This window comes from Epinephelus moara, chromosome 10 (genome assembly GCF_006386435.1).
Source record: "Epinephelus moara isolate mb chromosome 10, YSFRI_EMoa_1.0, whole genome shotgun sequence".
Classification (NCBI taxonomy): Eukaryota; Metazoa; Chordata; class Actinopteri; order Perciformes; family Serranidae; genus Epinephelus; species Epinephelus moara.
In genome coordinates this window covers 37,644,146-37,660,942 of record NC_065515.1, presented here as the reverse complement: position 1 = coordinate 37,660,942, position 16,797 = coordinate 37,644,146, and the positions used below count along the sequence as shown (strand labels likewise).

The 16,797-nt window shown below is 40.0% G+C and overlaps 1 protein-coding gene across 2 annotated transcripts in view; it reads right to left on the bottom strand.

The window, feature by feature from the left end:
* Positions 1–2,139: 2,139 nt before the first annotated feature.
* Positions 2,140–16,797, bottom strand: part of LOC126396276 (carboxyl-terminal PDZ ligand of neuronal nitric oxide synthase protein-like) — a 262,435-nt gene continuing 247,777 nt past the window's right edge. For both annotated transcript variants that reach the window (XM_050054220.1, XM_050054221.1), the window contains 3 exons: positions 12,735–12,931; positions 12,453–12,577; positions 2,140–7,420 (listed from right to left, as the gene is read on the bottom strand). In XM_050054220.1, coding sequence (XP_049910177.1) covers positions 6,757–7,420; positions 12,453–12,577; positions 12,735–12,931 — 986 coding nt within the window. In that variant the 3' untranslated portion in view covers positions 2,140–6,756. The remainder of the gene's footprint in view (positions 7,421–12,452; positions 12,578–12,734; positions 12,932–16,797) is intronic.

The following is a 16,797-nucleotide window of genomic DNA, read 5'->3' as shown; positions in this document are numbered from 1 at the left end:
GCTGCTCCTCCACATCGAGAGGAGCCAGTTGAGGTGGTTCGGGCATCTGGTAAGGATGTCTCCCGGACGCCTCCCTTGGGAGGTATTTCGGGCATGTCCAACTGGGAGGAGACCTCGGGGCCGCCCCGGGACACGCTGGAGGGATTACATCGCCCGGCTGGCCTGGGAACGCCTCGGGGTTCCCTCGGAAGAGCTGACGGAGGTGGCTGGGGAGAGGACTGTCTGGGCTTCTTTGCTGAGGCTGCTGCCCCCGTGACCCGGACCCGGATAAGCGGAGGACGACGAGACGAATGGCTCTAGATAGGGCCATTCACTTTTTTTGAGTTTTCATGTTGGCCACAATAGTTCACCTACATGCTTGGCACACAGGAGAAGGTTCAGTTTTGCAACCTCACCGTTAGATGCCACTAAATCCTACACACTGGACCTTTAAGCTGTAAAAACCTGGTGGAAATTCACATGTGAGCCCTGTTAGATGGAAGTGCGAGCAGGATTTGTTTAAACAGGCGTAAAACTTGTCCAATACTTCATCATACTGATTAAAAGTGTACAAGTATTAAAGCCTAAAGATCTTAACAGCACTCAGATTAATATTTTTAAAATCACTATGCTCATAAAGCGATGCCAACTTTGAGTGATCCAGTTTAATCCCAGACCTGTTTGATCAAATCTCTCGTAGTTTTACACGACATTCAGTTTCACTTAGAAATACATAAAATGACAGAGGCTGAAGATGCTCTGACTGCACAGGACTTTCAAATTATTTTTTGATGAACTTCACAGATTTTGAACAAGGTTCTGTTTACTTGTCATGATTTACTCTACTCAGCCTGTGAAAACAGCAGGGTGATTATTCTGGGATTCTGAACAAAACTTTCCAAAGTTTGAGTCTATGACCCTGATGATGTCACAGTGATGTCATCTGGGTTATCTTGGTTTGGACTCCAAGAAAACACTTTTTTTTTTTCAGCAGAAGGCAGGTGATGAACTAGAGGTGTGGACTTTGAAAGACAGGAGCATTTACTTGTCAGTAGGAGTCTGAAGAAAGATGTGATCGAGTTGCATTACAGGAGATGAAAGATCCATCTCAGCCTCTGCTGCTTTGAAATTGAGCCTTCTTTATTTAAATCTGCCTCTTAGAAGAATTTCAACTTTGTGGCAGTCCCGTACTGAATCTCTGGAGTATTCCTTTAAACTTCTGGTCTTCTCTAGTACCTTAATTCACTTCTACACTGAAGTTGTGCCAACAAATTAAAACCTCATATGAGTTTTGCTGAGTTTGGGTGACTGTGAGTTTAAGTAACTCATTCTGAAACTTACTGCAAAACTTGAAAATGATTAAGGTTCTTGGGAAACTTTTCTCAAATTCGCCAAGAAAGTCATATTGGGATATGTAATACAGAAAGTTGTTTAAACAAATGTTAGGCTGTACAGACTTCATCCAGCCTGCTTACTGTCCCCCACACTTGATGGTTTATTATGCACAGAAGCCTAGATTCCTTTGTAGAGAATGAATATATGCATCATGTTTGAATTATTAAACAGTGACAAGACCTGTGTGTCTTAGCTGATTGGCTGTTTACACCACTGATGTAGAAGATGGGTAAATAAACATCACACTGCAGTCGTCTCCATTCTTGGATTCTTTCTCTGTCTCATCCCTGATGGGTTTCGGCTCGTCTCGACACAGCAGAAAACACGAGGCCGGCGACACTCGGAGAGGAAGACCAGGATTTCCATGAATTAGGACAAGCACAGATGAATTAAACATCAGAGCAGCTTCCATTCCTGAATTCCCGCCACCGTCGTCTCTCTGTGTTTGGTTCTCTGAAAAACAGACGATCTATCAAGCGGAGGGAGGACACACACAAGGGCCCGTCTATGCTGCAGACTGACACAGAAACAGAAAACTGACAAGGACATGAGCTCCGTCAAAACAGGAACTGCGTGGGAAAGGCTGAGTGGGAGGCTGGTTGCCATCGTCGTCGCAGGAACGAGAAGGAGGAAAGACATAAAAGACAGGATATGCCCAGAATAAATGAAGTAGGTGTTTTTCCACACAGAGAAAAAAAAAGTCATATTAATCTTTAAAAAGACACAAAGTCACACAACAGAAAACAAGAAAGTCATGATTAGGTCTATTTCAAGATTTTTTTTTTTAAAGATTACAATCATTACAGGAGTTATTACATCCCCACTTTAAAAAAAGATACATTAGGAAAATACAACAAAAAGAATCACCGATTCACTTTGATTTTTGTAGCATATTTTCATAAAAAATTAAAGATTTCATTTGCAGCAATTTTAAGATATGAATCAATAAAAAGTCCCAGGTTTGCTTTAGCGGTCCGTTTGCGCCTTGTTTTCAAAAAGCCTTCATGAGCAGCATATAACTTCCTTCATACATCATAACTGCTGAAATTATGTCAACTGGCTTCACAAAGACAAAAACCTAACAACATAAAAAATAGAAAGCAAGGTCATTTTTTTCTTTTATGACATTAATCGAAGCAACTAAATAGCACAGATTGCCATAACTAGATTCTGTGACTTGAATATCAAAATAAATCACTTTCCTTCATTTCTCAGAACAAGACGCCATGGCATATTCACAGATATTATAAAAAATAAGCGACAGAATATTTCCATAACATATACAGCACTGTTCCTTCATCAGAAAATACAATAGAAATCTACTTTAGTGGTTTTAAAGGATGCATGGTAACTGGTGAGCTGCTCTCACTGTCTCAGCTTCATTTCTTTACACTGGTGATTTTGCTAAAAGGAAAGAAACGCGGCATTTCAGAGAGTCTGAGAAACCATTCATCCCACCTTATTGCTTTTACCCTCTGACTAAATACAAGCAGCTGTTGTCGATCCTGTGTTCAGTTTTGTTGGGTTCAGTCAAAACCTCTCCTGGTTCATCCAGGTGTGTAGCAATTACCTCTGTGCTGATAGACAGACTTTCTGAATCCTGAAAACAACCTCTGAGTCTCTTCAGTTATCAGTCAGATGCAGCAGACAGACAGATTACAAAATACAACACTTTATAAGTTTCAAGGCCGTGATAACACATTTTGTGTGATAGGATTCAACATGAACACATAATTTCTGCCAAAGTTTAAACAATTTTGTTTTTCTGTATTTTTGTTTGTCACTGGTTTAAAGTGGGCTCGGTTGAAAATAGTTATTGTCACATATTTCCATGCACCAATCAGGGATTAGCAATTTTAATCAAAATGTAATGACAATCTTTTTTTTCTTTTTTTTTTCTTGCTTATATTGCGAACACCTGTCAATCAAATGTGATCAAACCTCAGCCACAGAGTTTGTGTTTAACTCTTAATGAAGATTTTCCCTCCCCAAACTTTAACAGTGATTGCTGCACATTTAGTTATTGATATTATATTATGAGTAAAAACAAAAAGAATTTGAAACCAGGCTTTCAGGGGCTTTAAAATATTCAAGATCAATTAAATCAAAACTAATAAAACGTTGAAGCAACAAAACATGTACAAATACTTTGTCCTATCATTAATATGGGTGATTGATTAAGTTGTGGTGATTATCAGATAATGTAGATCAGGTCTTTGCTTCTGGTTGCTTTAACTCATTTACTTTCACAACATGTTTCCACTCTTGCCCTGATTTTAAACTGTCACTTTGACCAAAATTAAAACATTTTCCCACTTATGTTTTATCTAGCAATGTAAATGCTTTGGTTCTGGAGATTACTGAAACATCTGCAACCCCAGCACAGTGAAGATACATTTTGTTTCTGTTCCTCACAGCACACAAACACGTGAAAAACTCAGCATGTGTTTCCACAAACTGTTGCTTTTAGTTAAAAACTTAAAGTAAAAGAAAAAAAATCGACTCTGATCTGATGATTGCTGGATAAAACTAATTGGGAAAACTATTTTTGTAATTTGGTTTGGCATGTGGGGGACACCTGCTGTTTTGTTAAAGCTTTAAAATAAATGGGGACGCTTTTATATGAGACAAAGTCAGAGAGACGGGGACAGACAGAGAGACAAAGCTTCCTTTCTCTAAGTCCAGCTCCACATTCCTCTCATTCTGATGGGCACGACCTGACCGCAACTACAGCTGGCTCTGTGTCCGTCTCAGTGTTTTCTGGGAAGTTTTTTTTCTCTGTCTTGAAGTCGGGAAATCCCTGCAAGGACACAGTGGACACTTACAGAGGCCACTTCAGGAACCTCACAGAAAGACGGGTTATTTGTAGGGTTGGGATCTGGAGCTTGCTTTCCATGTGTGTCTAAAGTGAATTTTAACCCAGTGCCACAGATGTGAGGAACAGATGCTCAGATTATAGTGTTATAAAAACACAGATTTCCACTTTGATTGTGCTAAAACAGCCCTCGCAGCTTGGTTCTGCTCCTCCTGCAGCGACACATGGGTAAGGTTGACGCTGATTGTCTGATTCAACAGCGGGTTATTTTCTGTTACTGTCAGCTCATCCGACACAGTCTCTCTGCGGTGAGTCAGAAAAGTCAGAAGATCTAAAACATGCATGTGAATTGTTATCAAAATTTTCTAAATGCTCTGACTTTGGTTTTCATTAACAGATGAAGCAAAAATAAAGGAGGAAAAAATCTGTATGAATTATTGCTTCTCTTTTCACTCTGATAGCTCGCTAAAAACAATATGACAAAAACAACCTGTCTGACTGAGCCGCTAATTTCTGTCTTTGGTCTGTCACTTAATGATCTGCTTGAATAGAATACACCACTTTCATCTCTCCCTGTTGACAGCTCATTATCCTCTCTGTCTTCTGCTCAAACATAACTTTTTAGCAGCCCGCCCTCCACTTGCCGCCCGTCTGCCCATCCATCCTTTCATCCGACTCGCTGTCAGGTTTTTTTAAGGGGGTAATAAGAATCTACTTTCAGTTCAGCCAGCTAAGAAGACACTTTTTGTCAGCACAGAGGAAGCATGGGAGCCGTTCTCATCCCAGACCAGAGATACGTTCATGTAAATACTGAATGTGGTTCCACAAATTGCTCAATTTATTTTCTAGTTTCTACTAGTATTTGCTCACAACACAAGCTCATTATCACTGGAGCACAGAGCCAAAGGAAAAAAAATCACAATATCTATAATCAGAAACTACAAATTTTTTTTTTTTTTTTTTTAAATTAGACTTAGCATATGTTTTTCCACATGGACTTTAGGCCCTGGCACTCTGTTTCTTGCTGCTGCCAGGAGGTAACTCTGAACTGTGGAGACGGTTCAGAATGTACTTGAGTACTTGAATTTTTAAAAAAAAGAAAATAAGTTTACACTGACTTTGCTCTGTGTATTTATATTTTAATTTCAACAATTTCTGGGGTGTTTTTAATATTTAAAATAAATGAGCAAGCAATCCCAGGTTTCCTTTTTCATCTTTTTCTTTCTTTCTTTTTTAATCTAAACCAAAAGAAATGCTACCTATTGATGGGGATGCTGATGAATGTCCTTACATGCTGATAACTTTACAAAGGTCACATTCAGGGTCAGAGTCTGTGCCAAAGGGCAGTGTAGGAGAGGACTCTTTCTAAAATTCCCACTGCATCTAAAAAGGGGGCAGAAATGAATTAATATGAATGAAGCTACAGGTCAAAAGCCTTCCAGTCCTGACAAACTCTGGCAGAAACTGCTGCGAGGCATTTTATGCTGACTGAACTGAATGTAAACTCTCCCCCAAACCTTTCCATCTCTAACACATCCGCATTCGTTCAGCTTCTTCCTCCTGTTTCCCTCCTCTCCTCCTGAGTCTGCCTTCAGTTTTCAAGAATATTCTGTGCTGGAAATACTATTAGGCTGATGAAAATTCTCCAAAAACGTTATTATTCTAATTATACTGAGTGTAAATTATATTGCTATATAACTCATATTAGTTGCAGTTTGTAATTGGTTTCATTGTAGCAGCTTTTGTACAATATGAGACTTACAGTGTGACCATTGTGAAATAGAAGTCCCTTTAAATGGTTTTAAAAATGTCGACAAAAGGGTTCTTGAAATGAATGGCTTGATAATATAACTTAATGCTGATAAGTATCACCCATACATTTCTAAAAGATGTACAGTAATAATGTTTTACTTTCAGGAATAAATGACATCAGTATAAAGTTGTCTTTACGCTCGCCATTGTCAGGATTTTACATTTTCAGCCCATTTAAAGGGATATTTCATTTTATCAGTTACATTCATTGTTACATTATCAGGTATTATTGCATTCCTAAAGCAGACATGACATGTTATAAAACACTGGAAGAGCTAAAATATGATAAATACACTATGATAAAATCATTATCTGTTATAACTGTTTGCTTATAGATGAAATGATAAAATTTGAATTCTCTCTGCACCGTAATGAACCCTCAGCTCCTACACATTTTCTCTCTTGCTCCTTATTCATCATCTGGTGCTGGTCAGCTTTGTGTTCAAATCATTAGGAAGAAGGTGGTGGTGTCCGTCAGCCATGTTGGAGGGCCAGATTGTATCACCATGACATTTAAACTCAAGAAAAGTTGCTAAAAAGTCTAAAAGCATCAGCTCTGGCCCCTGCCCTGATTCCTGGAAGCCCTTGTTCCCTTTTCCTAAAGCAAACCCTGGAGCAGGGAGAGTTATATATTTCAAAGTGGCAGTGAATATTTGATCCGCAGTACTTGTCATTAGTCTGTTTGAATTACCTCTAAGAGCAAAAGTTCCAAACTCCTGGAGACAAACTGAAGTGGTATCTGACCCCTCTGGTCTTTATTCAAATGACAGCAGGTCCGGGTGGGACTCTGAGTCTTCAGCGCTCACTCCGGTGCCTTTACTGCAGGGAGTGCCGTTCCCCAGCAGAGCCTCCTCACCCAGGCTGATGCGGCAGGTAGTTTTTCCTGAGCATGGGGTGGAGGCCAACCGGGAGTCCGGTCCTGATGCCTTCTGCCAGACGTCGCAGGGCTTAGCCCTGGGCTCCAGCAAGGGGGGATCTTTGTTGATGAGGTCTGGCACGGAGAGCTGCAGCTGGGGCTGACGTTCCTCTTCGCCTCCTTCGGTGCTCCCGTTTTCCACATCATCATCTTCTCCACCTGTGACTCCATCGACTTTGCCGTTGCTTCCTGTCATCTCCCAATCAGAAACAACTTTCTTCTCTGCTGGACTTGGCGGCAATGTGATTTCCTCTGACTGCTCTTCCTCCTTCTCGCCCTGCTGCTGCTGCTCCTCACTGTTCCTCAGCTCCTCCTTAGCGATCGGGGGCATCTTGTCAGGAGAAGAGAGGAAGGAGGATGAGTCAACTGGGTCAGGAGAGGAGACAACGGGGTCGGACGAGATCATCATGTCCTGGGTGGTCTTCAGAGCCCGAGGGAGGCGTTTCTTCCCTGTTGGGGGTGGTGGGTCCAGCCGAGGGAAGGAGTCAAAAGAGGAGATGTGACTAGAAGAGAAGAAGAGGATTTGGAGAGTGACACAGAGATAGTGACAATTAGACAAACAGAGAAAGCCATCAGAGGCTAAAAGTAAGTATACCAAAATGGTTTGGTACATGTACATGTGCTGCCCAAAAATGTTGTGAGGTCGATTTTCAGCATTAGAAGTCGAGTTTTAAGCCTTTCAAACACTGCTGCCAGGTCACATTATCATATCTGAGAAAAGGGATGACAATAGGAGTAATTAAGACAAAAACAATCCCGTCGATTTTTAAAAAACATCAGCAAAGATACAAACTTGTGAGCGCCGAGCTTTCCGAAAATACTAGGGAAGGGATTGTGAAGGTCTGGGCTGATAACAATACCAGTATTCAAAACCAGAACCTGTCAAGTTGCACTTATAGTTTACATCCATGCCTGTGAAAACATGGATGCTTCACACACATCTCCCCCTGACAGCACAGTAAAATCTATAAAATCAGCAGTTTCAAAGTGAGCAGCCTAGGTTAGTGTCACCAATTCAGTATCGGACCAAATGCTTCTGTTCCTGCGTTATAATGTTAAGTAATGACCAGAAGTGTTTTTGCAGAACATCATGATGTCACAGTAAAACTGACCTTTGACCTTTTGGATATAAAATGTCATCACTTCATCATTTTATTCTATTAGACATCAGTGTGGAATCTTGTCATTATCAGTGTATGAATGAGTTATGACCAAAAACATTTTGTGAGGTCACAGTGACCTTGACCTTTGACCACAAAATTGTAATCAGTAAATTTATGATTCAAAGTGGATATTTGTGTCAAATTTGAGGAAACTCCCTCCAGGCCTTCTTGAGATACTGAATTCATGAGAATGAGACAGATGTGACATCACAGTGACCTTTGACCGCCAAAATCCATACAGTTCATTGTTGAGTGTAAGTGGACATTTGTGCCAAATTTGAAAAAAATCCCTCAAGGCCTTCAAGAGATATTGCATTTACAACTGAAAAAGTTAATAGCAGATACCGATGTTTGTTTCTTGCTGTTTATGATGTGATTTATTCCCCCTTTTATGCCAGGAAAACCAAAGAAATTTTTATAATAAGAAAAAAAATCCCAAACATCTTTACAGTCATTCAGCCCTTCATTACGCAACCTTTGAATGAGCAATTCAATCATTGAAATTTATGAAACAACCTTTAATATAACCTTTCACATGAAAAACATCTTAAAGTAGCTGCTTCAAAAGCAGCTACTTTACTCCCTCTTTAATATCTATTTTATTTTGCTGTGAAAATACCAACAAAGTCTCTTTCAAACAGCTGCATTTATCAAGTTTATCTTCAAAAACTTTACAATATCACATTTGAACACATCATGATAACTTTGCCTTATAGTCACTTTGACTGAATAGAGCTTAACAGCATAGTAATGTAACCCTACGCAACCTCTGTTAGCTGCTAGTTTTGGCCACTGGCTGCTAACAGCTAACGTTAACTAGCTCTCCTCCTGCCGATGTCAACACAGATTTGTTGTTCACAATGCAGCATTATCAGGATAACAACACTCTGTGTCCCCTGACACGTTGATGGTGAGTTTACGGAGTCCTTTCATCCCAAAAGTGGTGTAAGTTTGCTGGCTGTATCAGAGTGTGTGTTAAACTTGAGTGATTTCTTTTTTGCTTTTGCTTAGTTTGTATGAGCTGACTGTGCTCTCCATTGTTGCCCTCATAGCAGGCATTGACAACATGTCAGAAACAGCTGTTTAAACATTTAAAACATATTTAATAATTTTCCCGCAGAGAGTTTTATGAGTCAATCAATACCACTCTCACATCTGTCTGTTAAATATGAAGCTGGAGCCAGAGGATAGTTAAGTTAGCATAAAGACTGGAAACAGGGAAACAGCTAGCCTGGCTCTAACAGACTGAGCTTGTCCTCCAACTGTTGGAGAGATTACTGTATAGTATTTTATTGTAACTGCAGTGACCTTAATGGCCAGTTCTGCAAAACTGAGTCCTTCAACATCTGTGCAGCTGGAATTATGCTTCTCCAAAGACGCACTTGAACATCATATTGATGCTGAAAGCTTCAAAGGATTTTCAAGAGAAACTTGGAGTGCACTGTGTAAGCTTTGATTGAATTAGACTGTGTTGTAGGTGAAAAGACATCAAATTTGGAAGGTCGACTCAGACTTCATGCCTATACTTGTCTACCAATTAGAGCGTGTTACAGTAAGTGATGGAGCGTGTGTGTGTGTGTGTGTGTGTGTGTGTGTGTGCAGGAGGATGGAGAGTACCAGCAAGAACTTAAAAATCTACTTTGACTCCTGGTGATCGCTTGAATGGTTCCTCATTGTGTACTGAAAGTGTTTACAAAAGCATACTCATTTCACGAGCCGTTCCCTTCAATGACAGAAAATTACCATGGCAACCACATCCCACAGTGATGAGAAAGAACTTATCACTGCTGCATGATTGTTCACTGGAGCTGATGGGGACGCATGTATGAGTGTGAAGAGCAAAGACACAATTTTGTTGTTGAGGGATGGACGACTAGAAAGTTACCTTCTCAAATTGATTGTGTAAATTTTCATTTCAAATACAAAATTCAATATACCCAGGATGATGTTCTGGGCAGTGATACACCTGATAACTTTTTATGTTGTAACTGAGGAGTTCTCTAAATATTTCTGGTTGGGTATGTTTACATCAGTTCCTGTGTCAATGTCACCACTCTCAATTTGGTATTTTGCAACACACACACACACACACACACACACACACACACACACACACACACACACACACACATGAGCACTAGGTACTTTTCTGAGTGACTTGGGTGGATGTGTGGCATTAATGTAGCCCAATCTCTAAATCTAACATATTGGTCAGTCCTTACACCCCTGGCCTATAGACAACAGGCTAGATAATAGGTGTTTTTAGACTGGAGGAACTTTTTCATTGTTCTGAGAAGAACTTCGCTTTTTATTGTGTTCACAGTGCAAAAGCACAACTGTAGTTCTTAGAATGCCTTTAGAGGTACTGTTAGCTCCTACTTCACAGTAGGTACTCTCCCACCACAAGAGGAACCTTGAGAAATCATGAAACCCATCGGCCTTTGGTCTGACGAGGATAAAGCCCGAGAGTGAAGGCTAATATTTTACGCTGATGCGGTGCAGCTAGCGGTTGTCTGAGCCAAGACTTCCTTTTCCATGAGTTGGTCATTTCAGCTAGTCTATATAAACGGATATCTGCATATGAATGCAGGTACATTTAAAAAAAGCTAATATAAAGCTAACTCATCATCATACCACAGCCGACAGTTTACCTGCCACTCAAACGTAATTGGTCGATACTACTCCGACTATAAATGAATTACAAACTGATACCAAAATCCTGTCCTGTTGCCTACAGATTCTGCATACATATGCAAAAAGATTTGACCTTGAAAGATACAATGCACGCTGAAAGATACAATGCATGCAGTGTATGTTAATTGGACAAACATGAGGCAATGTTGCACTGGCAACCAGCATTTTTAAAAAACAATTATCTGTGTAAACAACAACAACAACAACAACAACAAAAAGAAAACAATAAAAATGGACTAATGGACCGACAGTGAAGTCCAGGCTTTACTGAACATATTTGCTATGATGAAAATACAACAGAATTTTGACTTGTTAAAGTGCAATAGGCATAGGCTGGTTTACGTTACTTAAGTGTTCCTATTGGTGATGGGAGTGCAAAAAGAAAAAAAGCCTTGAAGGTATGTAATTCTAAGGGGAGCTCCCCAGTGGGCAGGTCCTGTAAGGGAGTCTCCAAAACTCTTTGGTCCTAAAATGCCTATTAACCATTAACAATCCAAATACTGGAATACATAAAAAGATTAATGATTTTATTTCCATCCTTTCATTTTGTGTGTTTTTTTTTCTTTCAATGTTTTACTGAGAGGAAACCTCTCTTTTACAGAGGAACACCCTCATCGCATTTGCAGAGTTACACACATACACACCAGGAGCTGCCTAGAACAACCGCAGTCTGATCTCCTGGCCGCTGAGCAGCTCCACTGGAGCAGTTGGGGTTAAGAGCTTTGCTTGAATGTACAACAGTGGTGGTAAAGCTCGCCTCTCTAACTTTTAGGCCACCGCTGACCCCGGCACTGGTGGTGGCAGATTTGTGTAATAATGGAGAATCAGTCAGTTATCAGGTCAAAAAAACCTCTCAACTCCATCCGTCCGGACCAGTTGGTGGTCAGAGAAAAATCTTTACAGATCATCACTGGTAAATTAAACTTTATCTCTTCACAATCCAGTACATGGAGGCAAATGGGAGCAGAGCTACTGAAAAAATGACTTCTGCTTGACTGATCCTCACTTGGAGACACAACAGATCAATGCTTCTGGAACTAATCCCCACATACAGACACAGAAACAACCTTGAATGTATGAGTCTGTGTATAAAAGAGGGAATTGAATACACAATTAAAAGGCATTTCCATTTTGACTGTAACAGAAGCTGAAAAGTTCAGACTTATTCAAAATTTCAGACCTCTCACAGGCACCTTTGATGTGTCATTATTAATTTAAGACCACATTTCACAGTAAAAAAATCTTAAATCATTCACCTCTTCTGCCTAATTCACAATGAAAGACACTTCCTCAGCTTAGGTAATTTAACATTTCTGCCTACGAGAAGATTATGTCTTTCAGGGGTTTATCATTAAATTGAATGTAGCCTTGAAAAGTTAAGTGATTTTTTTACATTTTCATCCTAAAAATTAATACATAGTGTACAGAAGCACTAAAAATTATTAATTTAATCAGAAAAGTCAAAAGAAAACTCAACTGCCTTTATCAATGTGTGGAATCAAACTGGCAGCCTTTGAGACACGAGTCTGTAAATAAATTTGTGAGAGTAAATCTTTGACCTATGTGGGCTGAAATTAAAAGTGAGATCAAATTTAGGAGGTTCTAAGTTTAAATGGATCATACATATGTACTTTTCCCACAACACAAACAGAGAGGAAATACATGTGTGTATGTGCACCTGTTTGCAGTGGTCTGGTTGAGTTGGTCCATACAGCTCCAAACAGCATCAACGTTTTTGTTGACCTCAGTGACCCCGATGTCCCCGAGGTGGCTGGGCTCCTTCCTTCTTAACAAGTCATTGACCTGAAAGAAAGACAGAAAGAAAGAAAGAAAGAAAGAAAGAAAGAAAGAAAGAGAGAATAAAGCAAAGCAAGGCTATGAATTTTACTTTATAACCCAGTAATGTAGAGTTAAAGGAATACATGACGTGGGGGGAGCTTAAAGCTTGTGCTGTGCTTACCCTTGCGCCGACAGCCTTGCCCAGATTAATGGCATTTTTAAGCCTCTGTTGGCCTCCGGAGGATGGAGAGTCGATGGAGCTGGACCCCAGGTTATGATTAGGTGATGCCGGGGTGCGTCGGGACGAGGACTGGCCCGGCCTGGAGGTCTGAGGACTCTGCTGCTGGGCAACTGAGTTCTCAAACATACTTTGATCAACTGGAAAGAAAAGGAGAGAAGACAGGGAAAAGATAGGGAGATGAATACACTGCAGGATTTAACAGAAGATGTGTATCTGCTTTTAACAGCTTTTTAACTTTTCGAGCCTTAGAAACTACACATGGGATGTTTGCTTAGAGAATGTGATGCACGTTCGTGAAGGGAAGTGAAAGGAATATTTCACTGAAAATGTAGGAATGCTGTCTATTTGTAGCTCAAAGTTTCACACTTTTTGAATGGGTTTGAGTTGAGTTTTTTTTTTTTGTCATCACTTTGGATCTCAATTGGAATTCATTGTAACTGTTGTGAATCTAAACGGACTACAGCTGCTGTCCTCCACAAAACAGCAGTTTAAAAACTTTCAAAGGCTGCCACTCCAGCATAAGGGAGAGCAAGTATCTGATATTGAAAGGTAAAACTTTGATGAAGTATTCCTTTGAGTGGCCACATCATGTGGTGTCAGTCTGCAGCTTTGCACCAAACAAACTGATGTTGCATCATCACTGATTCAGGGACATTTCATACAGATGCATACAAGACCTGAGGGCCAGATGGTAGTGCAGTAACACTGTGTGTAATGATCACAGAATAATATAAAACACAAATGCAATAATTGCAATGATACATGCACACAGACAGCAATAACACACAAGAAAATGAAGCAGAAATGAATCAAAATGCAGGGTCAGGGACACAACAAGGGAGCTCAGGTGGTTGTCAGTCCACTTAAGACAAAAGATCTTACCTCTTGGAGAGAAATGTTTCTCGGAAGGCATTTAATGAAACATAGAGGTATCAGATTTCAGATCACTTTCCCTCTTAAGCTGCAGATTATTGAGCTTCAAATGCAACTGATTCATGTCTTCTCTCATCCCTGACTTTGGAAGACAAGTCAGGGGGGAGGTAATGGGTAAGAGTGCAGCCTTGACCTGCATACACATATCTGAAAGGTACATTGTATCAGGCCAGATAAATGGAGAGAAAATATCACCATTTGGAATCAGATGCAGCGTCAAACTCTGGTGGAACAGCTAACCTTGACTTAACTTTGCACACACAAGCATTTTACTGACTCTACCAATCAAGAGCTCTACAAAAGCACATTATTCAGAGGTCAGAGGAAATATGATCCAGTATTATGAATCAACTTGATACAGAGGACATTTGGAGCTTCAAGGAGATAGGGAGGAATAACAGAGAAAAAAAAATACATTCACTCCTAAGCATACGGACACTTATTTAAACTACAAATCAATTACTGACAGAGTTGGAGGTGCAAAATGAAACTACAGTGGATCTTGCAATCAATGTCCTTACATAGTAGTTTGTGCATCTGTGTGCACAGGTAGCCAAATTCAGACTTGTTCTGATCAGTTTGATTGCATTTAAAATTGTTTTATAATGCACAGAATTTTGCATTGGCAGCCCCACTTTGTCACTGCACCTGTGTCTTTTCACACAGTGCTGATGCATATATGCAATAGTTAAAGCAACGCTTATTGTATATGAATGTTATCTTTGTGCTATTAGGATATTGGAAAATAGCACTGCATTTAAAAATGTAAAGGTCTGCATTAGTGTGGAGTTCAGATGAAATACAACCCAGCTAGTCCAGTTGGAATAATACATCCATGAGTTTTGAGCCAAAATGCTGCATAAAGGTAAAAAAATACAATGAGGCAGCACACTGACGGACGGTTAACCTTGTTAGCCTGCCCCCCTTTCATAACTCCTTAATGAAATTACCCAGTGTAGAGAAAATAGAGAGAACCTTGTAGAATTATTGTGACTGACTTGTGATAGCATGTACCAGCTGGCTAACATGTTAGCGGTTAGCTATTGCAGTTTAATAACTAGCCCTGCATATAGTCCTTACATCAAAACTTCCAATATATTATGTAAAATCGCATTATCTTCTGCGGCTTCTCTTGCTGGGATTTGACTTCTTACAGTTTTGCTCATTTCATTAAACCAAATATTGACTGCTGTAAAAAGAAAGTAGCTACTGTATTTCTTATGTTGCTGAGTCAGTCTGTTACTTGCTAGATACTTATTAGCATTACCTGCCACATGACTCAGCAGTTTCTGTTGGTTAAAAGTTGCATTCTTATGGTACCCGTCATTCAGTGCTTATCCCATTTATGTTCATTTTTGGGATATGAGAAATCAGGTTATTCATATTCCCTGTATACATGATAAATACTAATATTCCAGTTACTGATTACTGCATTCTATTTGCGCAGGCACAGTAATGTTTATTTTGTAAGCCATTAATATGACATTCTCATATCCCCTAACTGTTACACTAAAAATAATTTGACTGTGGCTTAAAATTAATCCATTGTCACTTTAATCAGGCTCAGCACTATTAAATGCCAACAGAGCATTGCAGACCTGGCTCCTCCACCTGATCGGCAGGTGATGGGAGATGAGAGCAACAGGAAATTTTACACGGGTCCTCGACTTTGACCGGTGTCCACCTGTCACTTTCACTGCCACCGCGCAGAACAAGAGAGGTGTGGATGAAGATCTGTCGCTGTGACTGTTGGGATAGAGGTGACATGATGGACTTCATAGAGAAAATTTTCACTACAGACTTGAATAGGTCAGCATTTCTATGCCTTTTCCCATCCCCACTATATCAAACTCTTTAATTACATAAACATAAACTCTGTTTCCTCTTCACCCCAGAAGTGAGATGCTTTCGCCACAGCCTTTGCTGTTACCATGTACCCAAGCTAATAGCTATGCCGCCGCAGATAGTCGGCGGCCCTCAATAACCATGATAAGATGAATGCATACCACAGTATCCGATTTCTTTTGGCAAACTCCAACTAGCATATTTGGGTTTCTCACAAACAGGATAAGGTCTTATCTCAGGTACGAATTACAAACTAAACACTTTTATCCTATTACATTTGGACAATATATATATACAGCTTAAATTCTGCAAAATCTAATGTTCTCAGTGCCAATGTGCTCAACATGGCAGCCCACATGATGAATCAGGCAACATGCTATCTGCCCCTCCCCTACCCAAACCAAAACGTTCTACTCCAGTGAGACACACTGGGAGGCAGCCACAACAACCCACAGGTCTGGCTCCTGGAGCCACTTTGGTTTCACCGTGAATTATGAGGGTGATGGCGAGAGTGTATTGGATAAAAAAGGAACAGTATGTGACATCTGCTACACAACAGTAAGTTACATCAGTGGGAATACTTCAAACATGTCAACTCATCTATACTGACTTCACCCCAGTGTGTCAGTACGTGGAACTAGATGAAAACAAGGAGCAACACAAGCTACAAGCGAACGTTACCCCAGCAGCATTTAGGTAGCCATTCCCAACTGATTCAGACAGTGCAGAGAAATCACCATGGATATACATACGGCTTCAGATATGAGACCATACTCTGTAGTGAAATGCAGACTTTACAAACATGCAGCAAAATTTAAAAAAACCCCACAGAAATCTCTCTGGCATTTCAAAACAGAATTGTTTCTACAACTACAATGCTACATTTATATTTCACAAGGAGCTGTTTTTGTTTTGTATGCTGCTAAGAAGACACCCCAGACGATGGATCACTCAGGTAAAGTGAAAGTAGTCTAGTGAAAATAGATCATACTTTATGATGTTGGTTTTAATTAATAAAAATAATATTCAAAAATCAAGGAAATTTCTCTGGCCTTTTCACTATTTTGCTGATTAAAAAATGTCCCAAATCCTGAGACCTGTTGTTGTGTAGAATCAAACGGTGAATTTTGTGAACCGTTTCACCTCTACTGTTAGCCAGTGGTTTAGCTTAGAGGATCCACTGAGAGGACAGTATATGTAAATACCTTCTTGCCTGTTTGTTAAT